The sequence below is a fragment of the Coregonus lavaretus genome, assembly GCF_964263955.1.
Source record: "Coregonus lavaretus genome assembly, chromosome: 13".
Lineage (NCBI taxonomy): Eukaryota > Metazoa > Chordata > Actinopteri > Salmoniformes > Salmonidae > Coregonus > Coregonus lavaretus.
This window is the reverse complement of record NC_140000.1, coordinates 43,463,036-43,489,308: the sequence shown is the minus strand read 5'-3', so window position 1 is coordinate 43,489,308 and position 26,273 is coordinate 43,463,036. Positions and strand designations below refer to the sequence as shown.

The 26,273-nt window shown below is 43.9% G+C and overlaps 3 protein-coding genes across 4 annotated transcripts in view; 1 reads left to right on the top strand and 2 right to left on the bottom strand.

Moving 5' to 3' along the window:
• LOC311140439 (solute carrier family 41 member 2-like) overlaps window positions 1-7,774 on the bottom strand; it is a 41,082-nt gene extending 33,308 nt beyond the window's left edge. Inside the window, exons 1-4 of one of the 2 annotated variants that reach the window (XM_084175498.1) lie at window positions 7,614-7,774; window positions 5,586-6,231; window positions 3,856-3,963; window positions 2,015-2,086 (exon numbers count right to left, since the gene is read on the bottom strand). In XM_084175498.1, the coding sequence (XP_084031624.1) occupies window positions 2,015-2,086; window positions 3,856-3,963; window positions 5,586-6,104 (699 nt within the window). In that variant the 5' untranslated portion in view covers window positions 6,105-6,231; window positions 7,614-7,774. The remainder of the gene's footprint in view (window positions 1-2,014; window positions 2,087-3,855; window positions 3,964-5,585; window positions 6,232-7,613) is intronic. The other variant, XM_084175499.1, reaches the window with a different exon arrangement.
• A 334-nt stretch (window positions 7,775-8,108) lies between these two features.
• LOC311140447 (enoyl-CoA hydratase domain-containing protein 3, mitochondrial-like) lies at window positions 8,109-12,418 on the top strand. Its single transcript, XM_084175509.1, has 6 exons — window positions 8,109-8,360; window positions 8,723-8,844; window positions 8,945-9,042; window positions 9,222-9,422; window positions 9,496-9,674; window positions 9,912-12,418. Exons 1-6 carry the CDS (start codon window positions 8,224-8,226, stop codon window positions 10,066-10,068), a joined length of 894 nt encoding a protein of 297 aa, XP_084031635.1. The 5' UTR covers window positions 8,109-8,223; the 3' UTR covers window positions 10,069-12,418.
• Window positions 12,419-12,505: 87 nt separating this feature from the next.
• Window positions 12,506-26,273, bottom strand: part of LOC311140437 (USP6 N-terminal-like protein) — a 29,888-nt gene continuing 16,120 nt past the window's right edge. Inside the window, exons 6-14 of the mRNA XM_084175495.1 lie at window positions 21,858-21,965; window positions 21,316-21,425; window positions 20,361-20,409; window positions 19,951-20,071; window positions 19,163-19,257; window positions 18,734-18,799; window positions 18,370-18,469; window positions 17,941-18,093; window positions 12,506-15,508 (exon numbers count right to left, since the gene is read on the bottom strand). Coding sequence (XP_084031621.1) covers window positions 13,860-15,508; window positions 17,941-18,093; window positions 18,370-18,469; window positions 18,734-18,799; window positions 19,163-19,257; window positions 19,951-20,071; window positions 20,361-20,409; window positions 21,316-21,425; window positions 21,858-21,965 — 2,451 coding nt within the window. The 3' untranslated portion in view covers window positions 12,506-13,859. The remainder of the gene's footprint in view (window positions 15,509-17,940; window positions 18,094-18,369; window positions 18,470-18,733; window positions 18,800-19,162; window positions 19,258-19,950; window positions 20,072-20,360; window positions 20,410-21,315; window positions 21,426-21,857; window positions 21,966-26,273) is intronic.

The window sequence follows — 26,273 nt, the reverse complement described above, 5'->3', positions numbered from 1 at the left end:
AACTCGCTGTGTTTGGAGGAGGAGGAATGCTGCCTATGATCCCAAGAACACCATCCCCACCGTCAAACATGGATGTGGAAACATTATGCTTTGGGGGTGTTTTTCTGCTAAGAGGACAGGACAACTTCACCGCATCAAAGGGACGATGGACGGGGCCATGTACTGTCAAATCTTGCGTGAGAACCTCCTTCCCTCAGCCAGGGCATTGAAAATGGGTTGTGGATGGGTATTCCAGCATGACAATGACCCAAAACACACGGCCAAGGCAACAAAGGAGTGGCTCAAGAAGAGCACATTAAGGTCCTGGAGTGGCCTAGCCAGTCTCTAGACCTTAATCCCATAGAAAATCTGTGGAGGTAGCTGAAGGTTCGAGTTGCCAAACGTCAGCCTCGAAACCTTAATGACTTGGAGAAGATCTGCAAAGAGGAGTGGAACAAAATCCCTCCTGAGATGTGTGCAAACTACAAGAAACGTCTGACCTCTGTGATTGCCAACAAGGGTTTTGCCACCAAGTACTAAGTCATATTTTGCAGAGGGGTCAAATACTTACTTCCCTCATTAAAATGCAAATCAATTTATAACATTTTTGACATGCATTTTTCTGGATTTTTTTGTTGTTATTCTGTCTCTCACTGTTCAAATAAACCTACCATTAAAATTATAGACTGATCATTTCTTTGTCAGTGGGCAAACGTATAAAATCAGCAGGGGATCAAATACTTTTTTCCCTCACTGTATCAACGTTTCCCTTTACTGTGGCAATTGTGATCGTATCAACGCATTATTAGCCCCTTTCAACGCAACATACCGAAACAAAACTAACTATGCAATATATTTTGTTGTAGGCAGAACGCATTGGAGTAGGATTCTATTGCATTGACACGCACGACTCAGCCCGTACTCTACACAGACCTATGCAGCATAACCAATCAGAGTTGCAGTAGGCCTACATGCAAATAGACCATTGCCATATATTAATCTGTGCCATTTACTTTGAACTGGACTGTGTTTACAGCATTAGCGGTCGTGAGCAGATGTTTTGAGATCAAAGCGAGAATTGAATGTAGCACACGTGTGCACATTTTGTTAATATCCTTTGTTAGTTAGTGAGTTATTAGCCCAGTTATAGATAATTTGTAGTTAGCAATATGGGTGTGATTGCTTCCTACAAGAGCACAAAACGTATACATAGACATCTTTGAAAAGCGAGTCAGGTAAAGAGCATTTTTTATTTATTAAGAGACAGTGTTGTATTTTGAGACAGGCTTGAATAAGCTAAGTAGCCAATAGGCACAGGGTAGCATAATTTGTCTGATTCTCCGTAATAATGTTATGGGAATAATAACACATTTTATTTTGTAAATTGGTTTCCTGCATCAAACAACAACATTTTCAGTCACCTCCTTGTCTGAAGGACAAGTGGATAAACAGATTAATGTCAAGCCCTGCATGTTTTTTTAAGTCTCATGGAATGTAGGCCTACATTGAACACCACACATTGGCTGCTACTGTAGGCTGAATGATATAACAGCTATTTCCATGTTAAAATGTTATGGGATGCATTTTCTCCATTGTTTTTTATGGTAGGCCACCCCGGTAGATCAAATAGCCATAGTAACCTACTTGGCCACTGTTAAAACTGTAACTTAAAGTGGGTACAGCCTCAGTGTTCACAGTAAACGCACGGTGGAAGTTGCACAGAATTTTCACAAAGTTCAAGTTTGCCCTGAAATTTGCTCAGTGGCAAATTTTTTATGAGGTAACATTGCTCCTGTCTATGAAGCTGACATTGTGTGTGTGTGTGTGTGTGTGTGTCCTCTGTAGCTCAATTGGTAGAGCATGGCGCTTGTAATGCCAGGGTAGTGGGTTCGATCCCCGGGACCACCCATACCTAAAAATGTATGCACACATGACTGTAAGTCGCTTTGGATAAAAGCGTCTGCTAAATGGCATATTATATTATTATTATTATTATTATTATTATTATTATTATTATTATGTGGTGTGTGTTTACCTGCTTTAGCGCCAGGTTTCCTATGATCAGATTCCACTTCTCTATGGGAGAGTCCATCTTCCCCACATTCACCTGCACAGGGACAGACCAAAACAGATAAAAAACTACTTAGAACAGTTTGTAGGCACCGTTCATCAGATTACAAACTAATATGATTCAACTCAATTAAACACAATGTTCAATTGAGTGCATTGTTTCAGATTGGAGGGTTTGTGACTGTTCTTGTTTTCTTAGCAAAAGTATGCAGAGTTTAGCAGTTTCTAGTTTTGAGAACAAGGAGTGAGCTGAGGGAACAAGTGAAACACAACACTGAGTTTCTCTGTGTGAGACCGAACAGAATGATGTGAATGTGTATCTGTGAGGAAAGAGGAGGAACTGGCCAAACTGAACAAAGAGAGAATTCTGTCCCGTCACTTCATCTACTTCTCCGACCCCACATAATTTGAATAGGGGGAGAAAGAGAGGGAGGAAAAAAGCGAGGAAGGAAGATGGGAGAACCAGAGTGTAATGCTGTGTGAGAGAGTGTGTATGTGTAAACGAGAGAGAGAGAGAGAACGTGAGATATGTTAGAGATTAAATATGATGAAGTGAGATTGTTTTCTTTGCAGTTACATGACAAGTTTTACACTAGATTCTGAACCAAAGACAAGAATCTAAAAAACAATTGCTGGACAGAACAGTCCATCAATCAAATCCATGCCCCAGGCACTACTGTCCTCCCTTCAAGAAAATAGTTATTTTCTCTAAATCCCTCTAAACCCTCTGCCCCTCCATTTCTCTTTCCTCCAGAGTATCCTCTCCCCCCTCCCTTCATTCCTCTCTCTCTCTCTCTCTCTCTCTCTGAGCTTGTTTGCGCTCTCAGATCGAGGTGGAGCGTCAAATTTGCCATCAGACTGCCTGTTCACTGTTCTGTCTGCAGCCCATTCCAGCAGCCCATCCCTATAGTGGAAACACAACCTCCCTTCTTCCTTCACTCCATAGGGAAAGGAGGGATGGGGTGGGAAGCCATGATAGGTAAAACTAGACAGGCCGCTGCCTCAGCAGATTTCTCTCATATAAATCCTGTTTCACAAGCTCTTAAGACTTAGATCCTGGGGTGAGAGGCTATTCTACAGCAGTGGACACAACTCCACAGACTAATAGCTTAACTTCTAACCATATCTTAACATGGTAAAGAAGCATGGAAGTTTCAAAGGGGCACCAGGCAAAATCCATTATATAAGATAGTAAAGATTACCATTTTCCTTGGGGGGGTTTAGCCTACTAAGGAAGTTGTGTCTTTGTAAGGTACACCCTGTTCCCTACCATCTCATTTCACCTGACAAAGAGGATAATACGAGACTAGTAATGATATGTTGGGAGTAGAGATTTGCTGGCTGATATATGGCCTACCAGACAAAAGCCTATAAAGACAAGCCCAGGCATGACAACAGCCAGCATGATAAACTACTTTAGTCTGCAGTGCCTGTCTCAGGTAAAACTAGAGACATTACCACTATGTATAACCAACGTCATCCACATAACCACTACTACATGCTACATAACCACTACTACATGCTACATAACTACTATGTATGATGGTCTTTAATCCTGTAACTCAAAATAATGACATCATAACTCCTAAACCAGGAAGCCACCTTAATATACATCTTAAAACAGGCTTTGTAAGAGAAGCGGAGGCTCTCAAATAGCTATGGTGCAGTAGAGCATGTGGAAGAGCATGTGGAAGTGTGTTGTATCCAGAATGTGCAAATACTTTTTGATGGTGTGTGTGTGCAGAAGTGTGTTTGAACAGTATTTAAAAGCTGGTGTGTGTGTGTGTGTGTGTGTGTGTGTCTTACCGCGGTGGATAGTCTGGATGCGAGAGTCATCTCCAGGTTGCCCTTCAGGCCCAGCAGAGCCGGAACCAGGATGAAAATCTCTGTAATGTACTTAAAGGCATCCCAGTGCTGGGGGACAGGAGAGAGGCGAGAGAGAGGGCGAGAGAAGAAAGAGAGGAAGTGGGATAGAGGGAAAGAGAGAGAGAGAGAAAGAGAGGAGAGGGATATCAGACGTCATTCTTGTTGAAAGTCTACAGTGAGGGTAAAAAGTATTTGATCCCCTGCTGATTTTGTATGTTTGCCCACTGACAAAGACATGATCAGTCTATAATTTTAATGGTAGGTTTATTTGAACAGTGAGAGACAGAATAACAACAAAAAAATCCAGAAAAACACATGTCAAAAATGTTATAAATTGATTTGCATTTTAATGAGGGAAAGAAGTATTTGACCCCTCTGCAAAACATGACTTAGTACTTGGTGGCAAAACCCTTGTTGGCAATCACAGAGGTCAGACGTTTCTTGTCGTTGGCCACCAGGTTTGCACACATCTCAGGAGGGATTTTGTCCCACTCCTCTTTGCAGATCTTCTCCAAGTCATTAAGGTTTCGAGGCTGACATTTGGCAACTCGAACCTTCAGCTCCCTCCACAGATTTTCTATGGGATTAAGGTCTGGAGACTGGCTAGGCCACTCCAGGACCTTAATGTGCTCTTCTTGAGCCATGCTGGAATATCAATCCACGACCCATTTTCAATGTCCTGGCTGAGGGAAGGAGGTTCTCACCCAAGATTTGAGGGTACATGACCCGTCCATCGTCCCTTTGATGCAGTGAAGTTGTCCTGTCCCCTTAGCAGAAAAACACCCCCAAAGCATCAGTCCTTCACGGCGTAGTGTGTTACCAATTGTTTTCTTGGTGACTATGGTCCCAGCTGCCTTGAGATCATTGACAAGATCCTCCCGTGTAGTTCTGGGCTGATTCCTCACCGTTCTCATGATCATTGCAACTCCACGAGGTGAGATCTTGCATGGAGCCCCAGGCAGAGGGAGATTGACAGTTATTTTGTGTTTCTTCCATTTGTGAATAATCGCACCAACTGTTGTCACCTTCTCACCAAGCTGCTTGGCGATGGTCTTGTAGCCCATTCCAGCCTTGTGTAGGTCTACAATCTTGTCCCTGACATCCTTGGAGATCTCTTTGGTCTTGGCCATGGTGGAGAGTTTGGAATCTGATTGATTGATTGCTTCTGTGGACAGGTGTCTTTTATACAGGTAACAAACTGAGATTAGGAGCACTCCCTTTAAGAGTGTGCTCCTAATCTCAGCTCGTTACCTGTATAAAAGACACCTGGGAGCCAGAAATCTTTCTGATTGAGAGGGGGTCAAATACTTATTTCCCTCATTAAAATGCAAATCAATTTATAACATTTTTGACTGGCTAGAACACTAGTATTTGCTGAGTGGCTATGAGAATCCCTTTAACAATTTAAAATCAAAGTCAATAGACAGATATCCCTTTATCACCTACCTTGAAAGCTCTTACAGCCATTTACTCTGGATTACACAGGAAATGGAGTCATAAGTAAACAATACAACCCACTTGAATTAAACTGTGCCAAATCCATCTCCTCTACCTATTTGAACTTCACATGCACTAGCCCACACCCCAGTCTCAACAGGACCTATGCTCTACCATCCATCACCCCAGTCTCAACAGGACCTATGCTCTACCATTCCCCATCCCGGTCACACCTGTACTATGTCCAGCACCATCCCTGCTGACACTGTGCCGAACCCAGCCAGCAGGAAAGGCACCACGATCTGCAGCGCCATGGCCAGGGGCGACTCCTTGGGCATGTTCCGTGTGGGGGGCCTCTGACTCTCCTCTTCCTCCTTTGCCTCATCATCGCCCTCCTCCCCCGAGAGCGTCCCCTCAGGGAGCATGGGCTCAGTCTCAGAGTATCGCACGTCCCCACCGTCTGACAGGCTAACGGACGTCCGCGCTACCCGGTCCGAGTGCCGCCGCACCTCCAGATGTGGGGGGTCAGGCCGGTAGCCGTTCCCCTCAGGCTTGGACCCCAGGTCGGCCATGGCCAGACCACGCTCCTCCTGGAGCTTGGTGTATCCCGTAGGAACCATGGTTTGAAACAGAGAGGGGATCCACCCGGTAGGCACTGGCTTCAGAGAGAGACTGCTCCAGCCACCGGCGGCTCCGCTCATACGCACCGCTAGGCTAGGGCCCAGAGAGTCGCCCAGTGTGTGGCTGTTCATGCTGCACACTGCTGCTGATGGGTCTGCAATGTCTCATCTCCATTCATCCAGACTGGGGCAGTGTGAAGAAGGGCAGGCTGGGCTGGTTAAATAGGAAGAGGGGCATCCATGTCCACTACGATCAGCCCTGTGGAGACCAGCCAAGGAGAGAGGAGACAGAGAAGGGGGAAGACTGTCACTGTTCTCTTTGGCTCATGCAAGCAACACAAACACAAACAAATGATAGGCTAGCTATTCTCCCCGGGTCAAATGCAAACCACATTTAATTTCAAACAGACTAGATAGCGTACATTGCTTGTTTTGGTTCTGTTATCACAATGACCCAGAGGCTGAGGAGGGGAGGAGCGGTCTACACAATGTATGCTGAGTAATAACACACACTATCTGGTTGCTTTCAGGTAGTGCTATTGTATGTCTGGTTGAATGTCTCTAAAAGCCTGCACAAATATGATATCAAAGTGCATACCTGCTGTGTAAGACTTTATTTATTTTAAATGATATAGCATAAGCTCTGCTTATGATCATAGCTGAATGTAAGCAAGTCGTGAAACTTTTGCGAAATACATAGGCATTAGTATTAAGCATCAGTTGTCAGAGCACCTTACCGATCACTGCACCTGTACACAGCCCATCTGAAATTAGCCCGCCCAACTACCTCATCCCTATATTGTTATCTATTTTGCTCATTTGTACCCCAGTATCTCTATTTGCACATCATCTCTTGCACATCTATCATTCCAGTGTTAATACTAATTGTAATTATTTTGCACTATAGCCTATTTTATTGCCTACCTCCATAACTTGCTAAATTTGCACACTGTATATTATATGTATTTCTGTTGTATTTTTGACTTTGTTTTGTTTTACCCCATATGTAACTCTGTGTTTGTTTTTATCGCACTGCTATGCTTTATCTTGGCCAGGTCGCAGTTGTAAATGAGAACTTGTTCTCAACTGGTTTACCTGGTTAAATAAAGGTAAAATAAAAATAAAAAAAGTGAATAGTAGGCTGCTGGTTGCTTCTCTGGCCAATGTAATTCAACACAACCTTTCTCCTCAGATAAATGGACATTTTGAAAATGTAGGTAGTTATGCCATATGGATAGTTCCATAATAGATTATTGTTTTTTCATTGGCTAGGCCCATATGGCACTAGCAAAGGCAAAAGACCGTTGAGGCGTTAGATATCCGTATGTATATATATCTACTGTCAGAACCTGGTCACTACTGTCTTGCGTCTTGGTGGATAGATATTTTCTACCAACTTTTTTAACACCAATAGAATGGGTAGCAAACTGAAAAACGAATTTGATAAGGAAGTGATAAAATAACTGCGTTAAATCCCGCTTTTAAATATTTGTTATTTGTATTACCATTATCACATTTATGTCAAAATGTTATTCTGGCAAGGCAACCTAGCCACATAAACAGCTTGGATGATAGCGCGAGATAACATAGCTGGCTAGTACATGCTAGCTAAACAAACAGGGGAAAAGCAAAAAGGCTTACCTATACAGAGGAAATGCGCTGAAATTAATTACATGTATCAGGAAGTTGATACTAATTTAGTCTGTTTTATTAACCTTTTTCTGTTCGTGTCTTCATTTCAGATTTTTCAGAAGGATGCCCTTTTCATTCTTGACAGCAAGCTCGTCACGTCACCGCAAAAGTGCCACACAGACTAGTACGCAGGCGCAGAGCACATTGTCGGCTACATCTGGCAGTTTACCAGGAATTTCTTGACCGGAGGCTACAATTTGTATCCTTATAAAATAAGTTCAGGACATTTATGTCAAGAACATCAAATAGGCGCTGAATCCTATGGGTAGGACCAAGAAATGTGAAATATGAATTCACTAATTTTGATAGTTTGTGATTTTGCATTGATGCGCTTGTTACAAAACAGCTATTCTGAAATGGTATTGTGTTATGACATAATACATGTAGTAGTTGCATTCAATATAAAGTTAGTCAATTCATAATCCATTAACCCGAAGGGAAGTATGACAATGTTTTGGTTTTGAGTTTTGTCACTCCCAAACAGTAGAAGGCGCTATACACCAATGGAATGTTGGTTTTCAACCTATGACCCAAATGTTGATGTAAGGACAGTCAAAACATGGCTCGAAATTTGTTTTACCGAGCTGCTAAAGTTGTCCAACTCAGCATGTTTACACGTCTAGCTAGGTCAAGGTCACTTTGCACGCAAACTCCAGCGGAGCCACTGACTGTCAGACATCAAAACAATGGAATAAGGTATGCAAGTTGTCAGCAAACTAACAAAGCTATCTAGATAGCTAGCTTGACTACAATGTCAGTGTTTGATTCCTGTGGTCAAAGAACCTCTGCATTGGTCGGGCGACTCTTTTGCAAAAGGTGTGCCCTTGTCGCGCGCATTGTACAGAAGCTGTCCATTTTGTGCACGCGCTTCCATCCCCTTTAATTGCAAAACTGATCACCTGAAACGTTAAATGGTGTATCTAGCTAGTAAGCAGTATGTCCTATAAAAGTCTCACTATTACACTTCAGGTACACAGTGTATTGATTGGTACTGTGCATAGATTTTTGTTCTCCTTTAAATGATTCTTGCTACTGTAACAGTGTAATTGCATGTGCAGGAGTATAACCCTGAACAACCCTAAGAAGAGGAATGCCCTGTCTCTGTCAATGCTGGACTCACTGAGAGGCAACATTCTGGCAGACATCGACAGTGACGACCTCAGAGTCATCGTCATATCAGGTAAGATACCACCAGAGCGCTGATTCATGATCAGATGTGCCCACCCCCCGTTGGTCACCCCTTTCATAAACACCATTGTATTGTGTTGTGTGTGTTCCAGCTAAGGGACCAGTGTTCTCCTCTGGGCATGACCTGAAGGAGCTGACGTCAGCACAGGGCAGAGATTACCACACCAAGGTGTTTCAGGCCTGCTCAGAGGTGAGGTTCACTATCGTACTGTATACAAATATACTGTACACACATCATCATTATTGGCGGTCACTCGAGTCGAGGATGATTGTCCTCCATAGGGTCTTCTTTTTGTGGGTCTTCAGATGGCTGTGTGTACATACACTACACACAAATTCTCACACTCATACCTCTTGTTGGTATTGAAGGTTATGACCCTGATACAAGACATTCCCGTGCCTGTGATTGCCATGGTGAATGGGGTTGCCACAGCAGCAGGATGCCAGCTTGTTGCCAGTTGTGACATTGCCGTGGTGACAGAGAGGTCCACCTTCGCCACGCCAGGGGTCAACGTGGGTCTGTTCTGCTCAACACCGGCCGTGGCAATAGGAAGAGCTGTCCCCAAGAAGGTACACACACACAGACAGACACACACACAGACAGACACACTCTGTGTAACTGATATATTCTGATATTTTACAGGTAGCCATGGAGATGCTGTTCACAGGAAACCCGATCTCGGCCCAGGATGCTTTGCTGCACGGGCTGGTCAGTAAGGTGGTTCCTGAGGAGCGTCTAGAGGAGGAGACTTTAGCCATCGCACGGCGGGTCTGTCAGGCCAGCCGGCCCGTTGTAGCCCTTGGCAAGGCCACCTTCCACAGGTGTGTCTCACTCCACAGATGTTTTACCACACTGTAGCACTCAACCCTTCTGCCTACCATGTATTCATTCCTTGTTTGCATTACGTTTCAATGTTTTTGTTGGTTTGAGTGGATAACCACTGATACACTTGCATGCATAAAGACAGCAAAAGACTGTCATTTTCCTCTTGAAAGGTATTTACTATATACATGTGTAGTTTTATATATAATTTAATCATAATTTCATTACTGTTACAGACAGATGGCCCAGGGGCGGGATGCGGCCTACGCCACAGCATCTCGTGTCATGGTGGATAACCTGGCTCTCAGAGACGGACAGGAGGGGATACGGGCCTTCATAGAGAAACGGAAGCCTGTGTGGACAAACAAAGCAGAGAAGGTCCATGATGACTGATGTCTGCTGTTTATTGAAGTGATTATCTGATGAAGGGATACTGCAGGGCTGTCTTCATGTGCCTTAGGAGGGGGTGAGGTGAAGGTTCTAGGAAAGGTACACCATGCACCCATGGTCAAGGGACTCACTCAGAACAGAGATTGGGCAATTCTTGTAGAAAAACTGTGCTCAATGTGAGAAACAGAATGTAAATGTTTAAAGGGGCAATCTGCAGTTCAAACAGTAACAAAGCAGGCCACCCCGCCACTGATTTGGTAAAAAGCTGATGGGTCTGGAGAAATGTAACCACTTTAAAATTAATAGACAGAGCTAGGGATGCAAGGACTGACCATCCATGAGATAAAAACATCTTTTTAAACATGTTTTCAGGCTGTACATTGTTTCAAAAGGAGTAAAACAAGCGTATATTTTGCGGTTCTGATGGGGTAAGACAATAGAACTAAGCTCATGAGGAATTTATTAAGGTATATTCTTCAAAAATGGATGTAGCATTCAGATTACCCCATTCATGTATTTAAAAAATAAAATACATTTAGTAAAGAAACCAATCTGCTTATTATTTGATATGTAGACACATTTAAACATAATAGGCCCAAATACATGAATGGGAAACAGGAAGTATTGTATAATAGATCCTGTGTTTAGTTGAGCCTGCACTGGTTAATGAAAGACAACAGGTATGTGAGAGGTGACCTGGTGGCTGTGGGATTGAGGCGTCCATCTAATGTTTAACAGTGTCTGTACGACTAACAAAGAAAGACTGTACTAATATAGTACAGTAATGTTCCATGTTCTATGCATTAGCAGCGTACCGCCACATGATGGCACCATTGTATCCCTTGAGAAGCAAAGGCTTGATGAAAGGCAAATTGAGTGGAGTGTTGAGAATTTAACTTTGTAATGATCTTATGGTAGCCTATTGCTATGACCAAATTCCTAGTTTGGCCCACATACAAATATTTTGGTCTCAATAAATAAAGTACAAGACACAATGTGCGAAGTGAAAAATAATATGCAATACTCTTAGTAAAGCACGTGGGGGGTCCTGGAAAAATGGCCGGTATAATCCTTTATTAAGACGAGGGTGTTGGCAGCTGCTTAGGGTTGGAAGAGGTTGCAATTCATTTTGACTGAACAGTGTCTCTCCACTAGAGGGCAGTGTTTCCTCAAATATCAGCGGATGAATAATGTTGGCACTTGCTCTCCCCTTTTCCAGGGATATACACTACCATTCAAAAGTTTGGGGTCACTTAGAAATGTCCTTGTTTTCCATGAAAACATACATGAAATGAGTTTGTATAGGAAATATAGCAAAATGCATAGGAAATCTAGTCATTGACAAGGTTAGAAATAATGATTTTTAATATAAATAATAATTGCGTCCTTCAAACTTTGCTTTTGTCAAAGAATCCTCAATTTTCAGCAATTACAACCTTGCAGACCTTTGGCATTCTAGTTGTCAATTTGTTGAGGTAATCTGAAGAGATTTCACCCCATGCTTCCTGAAGCACCTCCCACAAGTTGGATTGGCTTGATGGGCACTTCTTACGTACCATACGGTCAAGCTGCTCCCACAACAGATCAACAGGGTTGAGATCCGGTGACTGTGCTGGCCACTCCATTATAGACAGAATACCAGCTGACTGCTTCTTCCTTAAATAGTTCTTGCATAGTTTGGAGCAGTGCTTTGGGTCGTTGTCCTGTTGAAGGAGGAAATTGGCTCCAATCAAGCGCCGTCCACAGGGTATGGCATGGCGTTGCAAAATGGAGTGATAGCCTTCCTTCTTCAAGATCCCTTTTACCCTGTACAAATCTCCCACTTTACCACCACCAAAGCACCCCAGACCATCACATTGCCTCCACCATGCTTGACAGATGGCATCAAGCACTCCTCCAGCATCTTTTCATTTGGTCTGCGTCTCACAAATGTTCTTCTTTGTGATCCAAACACCTCAAACTTCGATTCGTCTGTCCATAACACTTTTTTCCAATCTTCCTCTGTCCAATGTCTGTGTTCTTTTGCCCATCTTTTCTTTTTATTGGCCAGTCTGAGATATGGCTTTTTCTTTGCAACTCTGCCTAGAAGGTCAGCATCCCGGAGTCGCCGCTTCACTGTTGACGTTGAGACTGGTGTTTTGCGGGTACTATTTAATGAAGCTGCCAGTTGAGGACCTGTGAGGTGTCGGTTTCTCAAACTAGACACTAATGTATTTGTCCTCTTGCTCAGTTGTGCAACGGGGCCTCCCACTCCTTTCTATTCTGGTTAGAGCCAGTTTGTGCTGTTCTGTGAAGGGAGTAGTACACAGCGTTGTATGAGATCATCTTTGTGGTCCAAGCATGTAGAATATGTATGAAGAAACTTCACTGATGTATGAAGGGAATAGCAATAACATTCTTACAGAAATAAATCCGCACACACAAATATACAGACACATGATCAGAAATGCACACCCCAATTTGTTTTATTAAGTAAAGAAAAGTCTCTGAAGAATGATCTGATAAACCATTTTGCAATTAATTATTTTACAAAAAAAGGAACAACTTATTTGCATGTTCAAATAATAACAGTATCGTTATACTGTTTGAGAATGATAAGCATTGTATCAAAAAGTACATAGTTGAGAATCAGCAATAAAAGGGTAGGTGGTTGAATATGTATTCAAATGTGTGACGTCACACTACAAAGTAGTATGTATACGTCAGTAAGTATTGATGTGTGTGTATGGAATGATTTAATATGTAAAAGTGCTGGTAACTGAACAGCAGTTAATGTGACTGGTGAAAATAAGACATGAATTGGCAATTAAAGCATATTGCGGCTTAGTAAGTACTTCAATACTAATACACATTCCCCCCCTATAGAAACCTCTTGCAGCTGACAATTACTATTTGGTGACGAAAATACTGTACTGTTAATATGCAATTAATATTCATGTAAACTTTTCAGAGGGAAATAAATCATACATTACTTCATGGGAGAAAAGGGGTGTTTTTTTCTACGGACGACAAAATAGTTCACTGTTGATAGAGTTTACAGTCTAAATATGGGGTATAAAGCAGACACTGGCCTCCATATCCAAACATACTGTACACACTGTATTTGGGTTACAGAAATGCATTGCGATGACTAGAAATTACAGTGGTCACTAAACTGAGCGACAACAGAATAATCAATGAAAAAATAAACTCCTCGTTTTAAAAACGGTCGTTATACAGTGGAGGTGCTTCAAAATTGAAAGATATATTTTCGACAATTCTTTTAATCGTCACTGTTCCGTAATTCTATTATTTGACATAGCTTTGTTTCTTCTCTCTGAAAAATAAGATATTCACAAGCATATAGAGTTAATTGACCTCTAAAATAGATAATTTGGAAGTAACTCATAAAATAAGAAAAAAAAAAGAAAAAAGGAATCACTGAGTTTGTCTCGCCAGGAGAATTGTCCCCTGCTACTGATAACGTTTAAATAACTCAGTATATTAACAAAATCATTTACTGTACATTTTAAACTCTAAAAGATAGATATCCATATATATACTTTTAAACTCCTGCTGTTAATGATTTAACATTCGAAAAATAAAATAATCAATCTTCAATGGGTTTTTAAAAGGGATCCATAAAAACTTCAGAAACTGGTGTCCTGCAGCATTCATGATGCAGTATGACTTTTAAGGTCAGTACGTCACATATAAAGCACAAACAAACCAAACTAAAACTCCTTAACACTAGTAGGACTACCGCTTGTGTCTGCTGCCACAGTGTCAGTGACTACACCTCCATCTCCATCCTCTCACAGCAACATAGACTCCTGCATGGTGAACGCCTCTGGTGCGTGCCTGTAGTGTGGTCCTCCGAACAGCGGGGGGAGTTGCTGCCTCATGGTGGGCTGCTGCTGCTCATGGAACTGTGTCCTGTAGTGAGCCAGGCTGTCAGGGCCGGGGGGGAAGGTGAACTCCTGCACGGGGGACATCTGGGCCATCTGGAAGCTGGGGGAGCGGGGTACACCTCCAGGGGCATGTGTCATGTCACCACCCTCCTGCTGCCCCCACGGCTGCACCTCCACTGCCCCTCCCCGGCCTGGCCCCTCAGGCAGGTAGAGCGGGGTCTGCTCCCCTCTCCTGCGCCCCTCGTACCTGTTGTAGTCAACAGGAGGGTACATCGGATGGGCGGCTGCAGCGGAGGTGAGCCGTGTGGGCTGGCGCAGGTATGTGGAGGTGTTACTACCAGGGCTGTCCAGCTGCTGTATGGTGCGGGGGGCCACAGTGGTCCGGGGGGGATGGGCTGAGCTGGGAGGCTGCCTGTGGGTGGTGGCGTAGGAGTTGTTCATGAGGGCCTTCTCCGGAGAGAGGTTGGGCCGCTGGGTGGTGGCGTACCCCCTCTCCCCATACATCAGACCCATAGGTGGGGTGCCTCGGGAGGGCAGGGGGCTGTAGTGCCTGTCCTCTCCCAGTCCCCTCTGCTCAAGGCTCACACTGTAGGGGGGGTAGTGGAGTGGCACCATAGCAGGCCGGCCGGGGGAGTACTGCTGGGGGGGCGTGTGGTACTGGCTCTGGGCATTGGGGTGGACATAGGGTTTACCCCCAGCAGGGCTGTTGAGGGACAGGGCAGTGGGGATGGGGTGTTTGGCCTGCCTAGCCACTGGTTCTATGGAGACCATGCTCCCTTGCAGGCTGGGGATGCGGGTGGGGGGTAGGGACGGTGTCTCGCTGTGCCTCATCTGCGACGGTGGCCTCTCCAGCTCCAGGACCTCCACAAAGTTCTGCTCTGCCCCCCCGGGCACGTTGTCGTACTGAGAGGCATTGGAGCCGCGGTTGGAGCCTGGGATCAAGCCCCTGGAGCGGGGCCGGCGGTTTAGCAGCAGGGTGTCGTCAGGGCTGGAGGGCACCGGGGAACCACCGCGGCTCAGCTGGATCTCCCTGGCCGCCGCTGCCTTGGCCGCCTCCAGCTTGGTCTCAGAGGGCTTGACCCAGCGCGGGGCGATGTCTTTACGAGAGCTGCTGGAGGCGGCATTGGAGTTGTGGTTGGCCGTGGCATGGCTCTCAGGCTTCCCTCCGTCCACCACTTTTGTAGGAGGCTTGGGGTGCGGCGAGGGCGCCGGGGACGGTGTAGGTGTCGGTGTGGACCCTCTCTCGGGGGTGGCGAGGGTGGGGACGGAGGGCTGTTTGCAGTGGGGGTCGAGGGGGACAGAGTTCTCTCCGGACCCCCGTGATCTGGCCTCCCTCTTCTCAGCCTTGTGCTGCCGGACCAGCTTCTCCAGGGAGTCCCTGCGCGCCCGGCTGGGGGGCCGGCTGTCCCGCTGGCGCTCGAGGGAGGGGCTGGGTGCTTTTGGGGGCTCGGCCGGCTGGGAGTGGCTCTGACCATTCGCCACGTGGTTCTGGTTCACCGCCGGCTCTGGGGGAAGCTGCCCAAGAAGCTTCTTGGGATACTCATCCTCTTTACCTGCACAGATACAACAGAAAGACAGGTTAGAGCACCTGGAGGGAGAACACAAAACGGCAAAGGCATGTTTTCAAACTATGAATATTAAAAAAGGGCAATATGGATTCATGCAACATCACTGCCGACGGGGGGTGAAAATAAAGAGAGAATTACATTCACCACAACACTGAATAATCACGTCTCCACAGGCGAGAAACCAACCAAGGACATAAAAAATACAACATCTGAAATATATCTTATATTAAATTCCCAGAGTGCGAGCCAGAGGCGTCCAATTAGGAAGTGCCATTAAAAAGTGTAGACTCTGAAATGATACGTTTTCACTCAATTTCATTAAAATATACTTAGCTGCAGCAGCAGACCGAGACTTCAAACGGTCAGACTGAAATTGGCTAACGGACTGTCCTTAAAGACTTTAGAAACACTTGTAAGAGGTAAAATAGGAAACATGACTGAGTTAGCACTCTAGGACACAAACCATAAATACATCAACTCTATGCAGTTTTAAAATCTCTATTACTTGATGAGTACATTATTATTACTATATAATCATATCTACCCGTGTCATGAAAAGAAAGCACAGTACAGGTGACACAAATATACAGAGAAACAGACAGTGAAGGTGTGACACTGGATGTGTTGGGCTCTGGTAGGAACAGTGTGTCCACAATCACCATAGAAACCAGGAGACACGAACTGGAGAAGAGGAAGTGATGTGACTGGACCAGGAAGTGTTGAGAGTTTGAACCAGGAAGTGCTGTCACTGACTGGTATTGAATCCACAAACTAAAGTGGCTCTCCATTGTGTAAGAAAGTGATGTTCCAACAATATGTCCCATTTCCCTGTCCTTTGACTGAATGGGTGAAAACAATATGGATAACCTCGGCCTGTAAATCACAGCATCCATCACTCCTACACAGCTTCCTATGCTTCTCTACTTTCACTTAGAACCACTGATCTGAAAAGCCTGGATAAGAGAAATAATGGCTCTTTGGTTGGGGATAAAGGAAAGGAGACAAGAAGCGGAAGCCATTCAAATGTATTGGGACACAGCCAAGATCAGTGCTTTATTGCTCCCACCCATCCAGTCTTCTCAGTGAGGACTCAGGAGAGGAAGCCACTTAAGACAGTATTGAGGATTCACCCAGGAAATATATGTGTTCACTAACACAGGTGCTTTAGGGTTTCCAAGTTAAAGGTAGGATGCAGTCTCCACCCCACAATCAAATGTAAACACAGACAACAACCTATACAAACCTTTGTTTAGGCTCTTATTAAAAACCTCATCCAACAATTTAACTGTCAAAGTTTGAAGAGTTTTGGCTTCTGAATCTCCATTTCTCAACATGACATGTGGTTGGTTCACTGGTAGCAGATGGGTTAAAAATTAGCTCCAAGTGCTGCAGTTGAACAAAAAGCCTCCAGTGTTGGATAATGCTGATTATCCTGTCACCAGGAAGAGAAAATAGCTCTCTCACGGTGTGTGTGTGTGTGTGTGTGTGTGTGTGTGTGTGTGTGTGTGCGCACACAACCAGGGTGGTAGGATGCCACAGCGCATTCTGAGGTTAAGCCATTATGTAGCCTACAATGTTGAGTGGTGACCAGTCAAAGCTTTAAGGCAAGATGAAAGTATCTTATTAACTGAAATTATTGACTCAAAGTATCTTATTAACTGTAAAGTATGAGTTAAATGGTTACTACTGTCTACTGACAATGACTATCTCTACAGTACCTAGCTAAAAGCAGTCAGAGACAAAGAGTATGGGAGTAATAGAGAGAGGGAAATGGAGAAGGAGAATCCCTCCATTACAAGACTCCAAGGTAGCTTTAAAGCAATAGCAGCCTGGCCTGAGTTGCAGTAGCTACTGTATAAGGTTGCGGTAACATTGTGAGAATGTTTTGTAAGAGAACCCCAGGGCTGCTGGACAGACAGGCGACAGACAGACGTAAAACGGAGGGAGGGATGAACAGATGATGAAACAGGGGAACACCAGTCAGGATAGCCCACCGGTTACTGTTGTAGGAGGGGATGTGGCCCCCACTCCCACCCACACTTTTGTAGGCTGGGCCGAACGATTGGGAGAAGAGGGAAAAAAGGCAGATTAAGCAAGAGAGAGAAAGCAAGATTAGACACAGACTGCTATCACTAATTACTACTACCACTGGTAATATTACTACACAGCAGCGAGCAGGAGAGCTCTCTGTGTGTGTGTGTGTGTGTGTGTGTGTGTGTGTGTGTGTGTGTGTGTGTGTGTGTGTGTGTGTGTGTGTGTGTGTGAATGAACTGTAACTGTGTGGTTGAGGGTGAATGTAAGTGAAGTAACATATGCAGGCTGATACATCCATGTGCAGTTGTCTAATCTGTGTGTGATAAATGTATAGCCTAATGTAATCAGTGTGTGTATGAGATGTGTTGGGGGCAGTAGGCTACCTGGTGCGGCCAGCTCCAGTTTGGACCTCCTTAGCTCCATCATGCTGTTCTGCAGCTGCTCAATCACAAAGTCATCCTCAAAGAAGAAGTCCTTGGCCAGAGTCACCTGCAGAAACTCCACCAGATCCTCCATGGACAGCTTCAACAGGTGCTCTGCAAACACACACACACACACACACACACACCAGTGTGAGAACACTTTCTCTTGTGCAGTTTGAGGACAGTCACATGTCTTAGAGTTTAGCGGAGGTGGTTCAGTGAACCATTCTCACATGATGAGTAACTTTGCCTGAGACCTGAAGCTGGGGCTTTAGTTCAGCGGGTTAAAACAGTCTGGTGGCGCACAGACAACCACATGGTCACAGACAACCACATGGTCACAGACAACCACATGGTCACAAAAGCACAGTCCTACTGTTATAGTCTTACTCTTGTGCAGTTTGAGGACCGTGTAGGACATGGCGGTCAGAACTCTCTCTCCCTCCATGATATAGATGTCCCAGATCCGCAGGGTCAGGGTGAAGGGGGTCTGAGGGAGAGAAAGAGAGAGAATGAGAGACAGAAAGGAGGAGAAATAAATATATTTTGATAATATAATTTAACACTTTCTTTAGCCCAACACCCGCGGTAGGTAGTGTGTGATAATGACTGATGCTTTACAAAGACATATTTATCAAAGCTGCAGGCCTAAAGGACACATAGGGAAGGGGACGGGATTGAGCCACTCACTCTGTCCAACACACTATTCTAACATTCTGATACAGAGGGAAGAGGATGTGATTCAGCCACTCACCCTGTCCAGGAAACACTGGAAGAACCACTTCATAGTGTACAGGCTGGTGAACACCTCCTGTGTGTCCTGAAACATAGAGGACAATGAGCCATTACCACTCCGTGTGTGTGTGTGTGTGTGTGTGTGTGTGTGTGTGTGTGTGTGTGTGTGTGTACGTGCATGAGTATTAAACAATGGTTTAACAGCAGTGGTGAATCAGCCACTGTGCCCAAGGCCCCATATTAAAAGCAGTCCATGTCTGTGTGTGTGCGTGGTTGTGTGTGTAGACATGGCATTTCTCTCTCATTCCACCACCCTTTAATCTCAACACATCAAAGGCTGCTGCTGTGGCACTCAACTCAGTCCCCCATACCAGCAGGTTTAGGGCTGTCATTTATTTACCACTACCCCCTCCCCAGGCTCTGTGTGTGTGTTCTCTGCGGGCCTCACCAGGTGGGACTTCAGCTTGGGCATTAACTTCTTGAGGATGCGGTCATGGTGCTCCTGGAAGCGCATCAGCTTGGGGAAGCCAGGGATAAAAAACCCTGGAGTGGAGGAGGGGAGGGAGTAGGGGAGGGACGGAGGGAGGGAGAGACTGACATTAACAGTCTCTTCACGTCCGTTTTGAAAGATCACAGAGCATTTGATAAATGTAGGAAATGAATCTGGTGGTTCTTGCTTTGTGTGGGTCTGAATGGAAGGGATGTGAGATTGGGTGAGCTCTATAGATATTTGGTAAGAAGTTGTAAGGGGGGCGGTGTTCTCTATAAATGTGTTTCCTCACATTTTATGGGGCCCAGAAGAGATAGCCTACGTCCTTGAAAGGTATGTGAGAGTGTGTGTGTATACAGTATGAGAGTGTGTGTGTATACAGTATGAGAGTGTGTGTGTATACAGTATGAGAGTGTGTGTGTATACAGTATGAGAGTGTGTGTGTATATTCTATCCATATGGCACGTTCCTGTGTCAGTGGGGTCATGTTGGCCATTTAAGGATTGTTTGGAGTAAAAGATCCCAGCTAACTATACTATCTGGTCTAGGGCATGGCTGTTCATGCCTATTTAGTGTGTCTGGTCTAGTATGCTACCCCTGAATTGAGTTTTATCCCATATGGTGCACATGTATGGTATGGCTTAGGTGTAGGTTTTGCATGGGCTACTGAATGACGGTCTAACACTTATATAGGATGTTACACAGTGTGTAGAGAGTGTGTTTTTGACGTGTGTTGGTGTGTTTACCGTGCATGGCGTGTTTCTGTCCAGACAGCAGTTTGACCAGAGCCCAGAAGGCATCCTCTTCATTCATATAGATGAGCAACAGAGCAGTGATCTGACTCATGCCCTGGCAGTACCCCACCTCCTATATACACACACACACACAGTTCTATCATGTATATGTATAGACAAACATGCATGCAAAACTGCACACACAAACTCACTTGTATACTTCTACACAGGACACTTAAAGGATGGTGGCTGGAGAGAACATGGAAGGATGATCAGGAGGAGCTGGATGAGGGGAAATGAAGGATGACAGGAGATGAGAAGGAAGTTGTAGAAAAAAAGTTGATTGGGAAAAGGAGAGGTAGAGTAAAGAAGAGGAAGCGTAGAGGTTTAGGGGGATTCATTAAGTGTGTAGTGTGACTCACCGTGTTGTAGATGGAGTAGGCTGTTAGGACGTGGAACAGAGCCTGCTGCCTGAAAACAACAAACAGTCAATCTACTAATGACTAGACATCATCTGCTGGAGCACAGGTTAACTAACAGGAACACCTCTGGAGCTTTCCACAAAAGGTGTTGAATTCAGGTTGCTTTTTTATTTATTTTTCAAGAGAGACCTGGTCCAACCAAGACTGTATTCAGGTTATATTGGTGGAATGGCCTACTCTCATCATTCAAATGTTCTAATAGTTGTATTGTCTTCTTTATGAGATGAACAACTGCATTAGTAATTTTTACTTCCTATATTTTGCTGCCAGTAATGGCAACCTTTGTGTTTGAGGTAGTTGGAAGTTTTATGCTTTCATGGTATAGTTGTGTTTGAGGTAGTTGGAAGTTTTATGCTTTCATGGTATAGTTGTGTTTGAGGTAGTTGGTGGTTGTATTGTGTCATGGTCAGTATTGAGGCAATGTGTTCATTTCCCGTGAGGCTGTGGGTGCCTGGCCCATGCTGCTCTCTGACTCTGCAGGTCACAGTGTTTATTTCCCAGGGGCCCCTGGTTCTGGCTCTCCCTATGATGTCATCAAGCAGAAGTAAAAACACAGAAAAGGGACGTGTGTCCTCTCACTTCCTTATAGGGAAATGTCAATGTCAGCCACCATTATGACAGAAAGAGGTATGGAGAGATAGGTGTGTGTAATGGGCCAGGCTTTTTTGTAACCCCCTACAACCAGGAGTTTTTCCTAGTCAGGGCACATGGTCAAGAAAAAACTCCAGGCCCTAATTATGGGTACTGTTCTGTAGTGACTAAGTGTAGATGTTGATTATGAGATACTGACTAGACATCGTGCCGGTGCATGAATATTATGTGGTCCTTGTGTTGAGTGTGTGTACTGTAGTGTCCAAGTGCAGATGTTGTTTGTCAGATGGAGGGAGATACTGACTTGACATCATATCGGTGCATGAACATGATGTGGTCCCGGTAGGTTCGGTTCACATCCAGGTCAATCTGACGGATGTCAGGAGACAGACCCCGCGCCCTGAGCTTCAACTTCTACACACAGGAAACAAACAGAGCCAGTGAGGGAGTGTGTGTTTGTGCGTGTGTGTGTGAGAGAGAGAGTGAGATACAAAGGAATAAGACCACTGATCCATCCCGCAAATATTTATTGAGTTTTAATAAAGCTCAGTTGTGCCTAGAGAGAGACTCAGTTCTCCAGTGCTGACACACCATACCTCCCCCTCCACACACATTCATCTTCCCCCGTAATAATGATGAAGCTCTGAAATCTAATAAATCCAGTGTTTGCTGGCCTGGTTATGAATGTTAATGAGGCCTGGGCTTTAATGAAGCTGGCTGTGTGGAGAGAGACAATAGGAGAGTCAACTACAGTGTGACTGTGTGTAGTTCCTACATGACTTTGCCCGGGGAGGAAGGATGTTAACTCTCTGCTGTGAGGTTCTGGCTGGTGTTTCCAGAACGTACCTCGTAGAAGTCTTTCTTTTCCTCCTTTATTTTGGGAACGTCGAGGAGCAGACACCACACCTCTCCTCTGAGCTGTAGGGGAATTCCCTTATAGATCCTCCTCACCAGCTGGAGGGAGACAAGGATATGGGAAAATGACATTCTTAGTGTTACATCAAAGAGACCATGCTTTACCTTTCAACCACACCCCCTAACCCTAACGCTCACAGTTCAAGGTTCAAAATGCCTTTTTTCCCAATCAAATTCGAGCTCCACCCCCGAATAGTTTCCATGATGAATTAATAGTATGAATAATCTGACTCACATGTAGAATTAAGGGGGTACATCAATCATCAAGAAAACATAATCAATCAAAATGTTACTCAAGTGGATAGTATGAGAGGACAAGTATGTGTGTGAAGGACAAAAATATACAAAGTTATTCTGGGTGGATGGAAAACAGGCTATAGGTGGTGTGTGTCTGGACCTCGGGGCAGATGGAGAGGAGCTTTAGAAGGGGAGACCTACCCATCTGGCCAAGGGATCTGGTCATGCTCAGTGTGTGTGTGTGTGTGTGTGTGTGTGAAGGGGTAAAGTCATTCCATAGGCAGAAGGAGATAAAAACATCTCCAGGACTCAGAGTGGAAAAGATCAAGTGCTAAAAGACAAACTGCTGGAACAACAGAGTTAATCGTTCCAGTGAATTCTCCTTTGACAGCTATTAAAAATCGGCCTGTGGAAACGGGTCTAAAGCAGAGATTGAAAGTATGAGGAAAGATGGGTGCATGGGTGTGAGTGAATATATGTGTGGGCGTGACGGAGTGTGTGTTTGTATGAATATTTGCACATTGTACAAAACATTTCTTGAACACTCTTTCCATGACATAGACAGACATGGATTGTGTATGTGTGTCATTCAGAGGGTGAATGGGCAAGACAAAAGATTTAAGTTCCTTTGAACGGGGTATGGTAGTAGGTACCAGTTGCACCGGTTTGTGTTAAGAACTGCAACGCTGCTGGGTTTTTCACACTCAACAGTTTCCTGTGTGCATCAAGAATGGTCCACCACCCAAATGACATCCAGTCAACTTGACACAACTGTGGGAAGCATAGGAGTCAACATGGGCCAGCATCCCTGTGGAACGCTTCACACCTTGTATAGTCCATGCCCGACGAATTGAGGCTGTTCTGAGGGCAAAAGGCAGGGGTGCAACTCAATATTAGGAAGGTGTTCCTAATGTTTGGTATACTTAGTGTATACAGTGCCTTGCAAAAGTATTCATCCCCCTTGGTGTTTTTCCTATTTTGTTGCATTACAACCTGTAATTTAAATTGATTTTTATTTGGATTTCATGTAACGGACATACACAAAATAGTCCAAATTGGTGAAGTGAAAAAAATAACTTGTTGTTTCAAAAAATTCAAAAAAATTAATAACGGAAAAGTGGTGCGTGCATATGTATTCACCCCCTTTGCTATGAAGCCCCTAAATAAGATCTGGTGCAACCAATTACCTTCAGAAGTCACATAATTAGTTAAATAAAGTCAAACTGTGTGCAATCTAAGTGTCACATGATAGTATTTATGAACTGATACGCAAAATGACATCGGATTCAAAACTTAGAATTTTTCAATTTAAATTATACCAAATTTTTGATACCAATAGAATGTTATTTATATGGGGGATACAATCTTCCCAGCTCTGCAGATTTTGCTGCGAAGAGACAGAATCATTAGATAATTTGTTTTGGTACTGTCCATTTGTAGCTTGTTTTTGGTTACAGGTCCAGGAATGGCTGAAGGATTGCAATATTTACCTGGAGCTAACCCTGCAGATATCACTACTGGGTGATCTGAAAAGTCATAGTCAATCGATCAATAATATAATAATACTTTTAGCAAAAATGTTTCTTTTCAATTTAAAATCTGTAGAAACAATGAGAATAGAAGGGTTCAGAACTTTTGTGAAACATCACAGTACAGTTGAAAAATATATGGCAAATAGAAATCCAATATGGATGGTGTTAAGAGATAGATGGGAGGTGTTGAATGGAGCTGAAGGATGGGACTAATAATAACAAGATAACTAATGTAAAGCATACTGTGTCCATTATAAGTATATGGGTTATAGGTTGAGAGCTTTTGTGAAAGAGCACAGTTAGAAAGAAATGGCATATAGAAGCAAACCGGATGGACATCATGAAAATGATCGGAGAGGTTGAGGGTAGAGGAAGTTCCGGAGTAAAAACAAACAAAATAGAATTATTGTAAAATTGACTGTGTCCATGAAATGTATATAGTATGTATAAGCATGAAGTAGAGGCCTAAGCGTTGTTGTTCACTAGTTTACTCCAATTAGGGAAGGGGTGGTGGGGTTGGAAAGTAATAAAGGGAAATATATATTTTAAAAAAGGAAATGTATATATATGTATATATATATATATATATATATATATATATATATATATATATATATTGCGAGAAAAATAAAACATATGGGGGATTGGAAGTCATGCAAACAATTACATTGATGGAAGTTACAATCTATCTGCAATATTAAAGCTGATCTACACCCCCCCCAAAAAACAACATGATCGGTCACATGATCTCTTGCTGTGTGCCAGATAGACACTCGGGACTCAACGTTTCTACAGTGACAGCCCTGTAATTAGGGCTCTGATGAAGAAGTCAATGAGTGCATCTGTTCCACTAATCATCCATCGGTGTGTGTGTGTGTGTTTGTGCATTTCTTTTGGTGAGTTTATAGTGTCTGTTTATGTGTGTGTGTGTGTGTGTGTGTGTGTGTGTGTGTGTGTGTGTGTGTGTGTGTGTGTGTGTGTGTGTGTGTGTGTGTGTGTGTGTGTGTATGAGATTGAATGGCTCTTCATTGTAGAGGTCTCTCCTGCTCGCTGCACTCCACAGTCCTCTATCTGTACCATCGATTCACTGTCACATCAACACCTGTGCCAGGACCCAGGCTCTACCCTACAGCACATTTTTATTAGATCTATTGATTACACCTGCCTTACAGATGCTATAACCTGTCTTACAGATGCTATAACCTGTCTTACAGACGCTATAACCATATGACTGCATTAGTATGGCTGCATTGTAGCTGCTATTCTTTTCAGCAGCACAGGAAACAAAGAGAGCCATCTCAACCGTAACCTGTTAGACCAGCAGAGCGAAACGGGCAGAGCACGGACTGACAGAATGGGAGGTGAGGGGGGTGGGGGGAGAGAGAAACAAACAAACAAACAAACAAGTCCTTGGTTGCTGCTTGTCACGCAATTCTTGAAACCGGAGAAAGAGAGAGAACAAGACTAAAACATTCCCCTAGCCAAGGTTAATTTAAAGACAAATCTCCAATTTCCGCTGAAACCACCTCAGTGTACAACTGAAGGACGTCTGAAATTAATGCCAGAGGGCCCAACACCTATCATAAAGAACACCCCAAACTCAGGCACTAACAAGGACAGCTATTACAGAGGTAGGACCCCTCTAAATGCCCTTCAGGGAGAGACTCACTAATATCTGTTCACCAAATAGAAGGAGAGAAGTGAGTGAGGCACGAGGAGAAGAATATAGAATGTAATATTTGTGACTTGGTTCAGGAAACTAGGTGTATGTCGCGTGTCACTACTTCACAGGAGCGCCATTTGAATGTAAACTTTTTTTTAAATCAAAATGAGCTTTTTGGCAGAAATGCCTTCTGGAACATGTGAACTTTCATGTGCCTTAATAACAAACTTGTATGCCATCTGTAAATACGAATAGAATTATTGTAAAATTTACTGTGTCCATAAAATGTATATAGTATGTATAAGCTTGAAGTAGAGGCCTAAGCGTTGTTGTTCACTAATTTACTTCAATTAGGGAAGGGGTGGTGGGATTTTTTTTAAAGGATATATATACACATATACACAATGAGGGAAAAAAGTATTTGATCCCCTGCTGATTTTGTACGTTTGCCCACTGACAAAGAAATGATCAGTCTATAATTTTAATGGTAGGTTAATTTGAACAGTGAGAGACAGAATAACAACAAAAAAATCCAGAAATACGCATGTCAAAAATTTTATGAATTGATTTGCATTTTATGGGGGAAATAAGTATTTGACCCCCTCTCAATCAGAAAGATTTCTCGCTCCTAGGTGTCTTTTATACAGGTAACGAGCTGAGATTAGGAGCACACTCTTAAAGGGAGTGCTCCTAATCTCAGCTTGTTACCTGTATAAAAGACACCTGTCCACAGAAGCAATCAGATTCCAAACTCTCCACCATGGCCAAGACCAAAGAGCTCCCCAAGGATGTCATGGACAAGAATGTAGACCTACACAAGGCTGGAATGGGCTACAAGACCATCGCCAAGCAGCTTGGTCAGAAGGTGACAACAGTTGGTGCGATTATTCGCAAATGGAAGAAACACAAAATAAC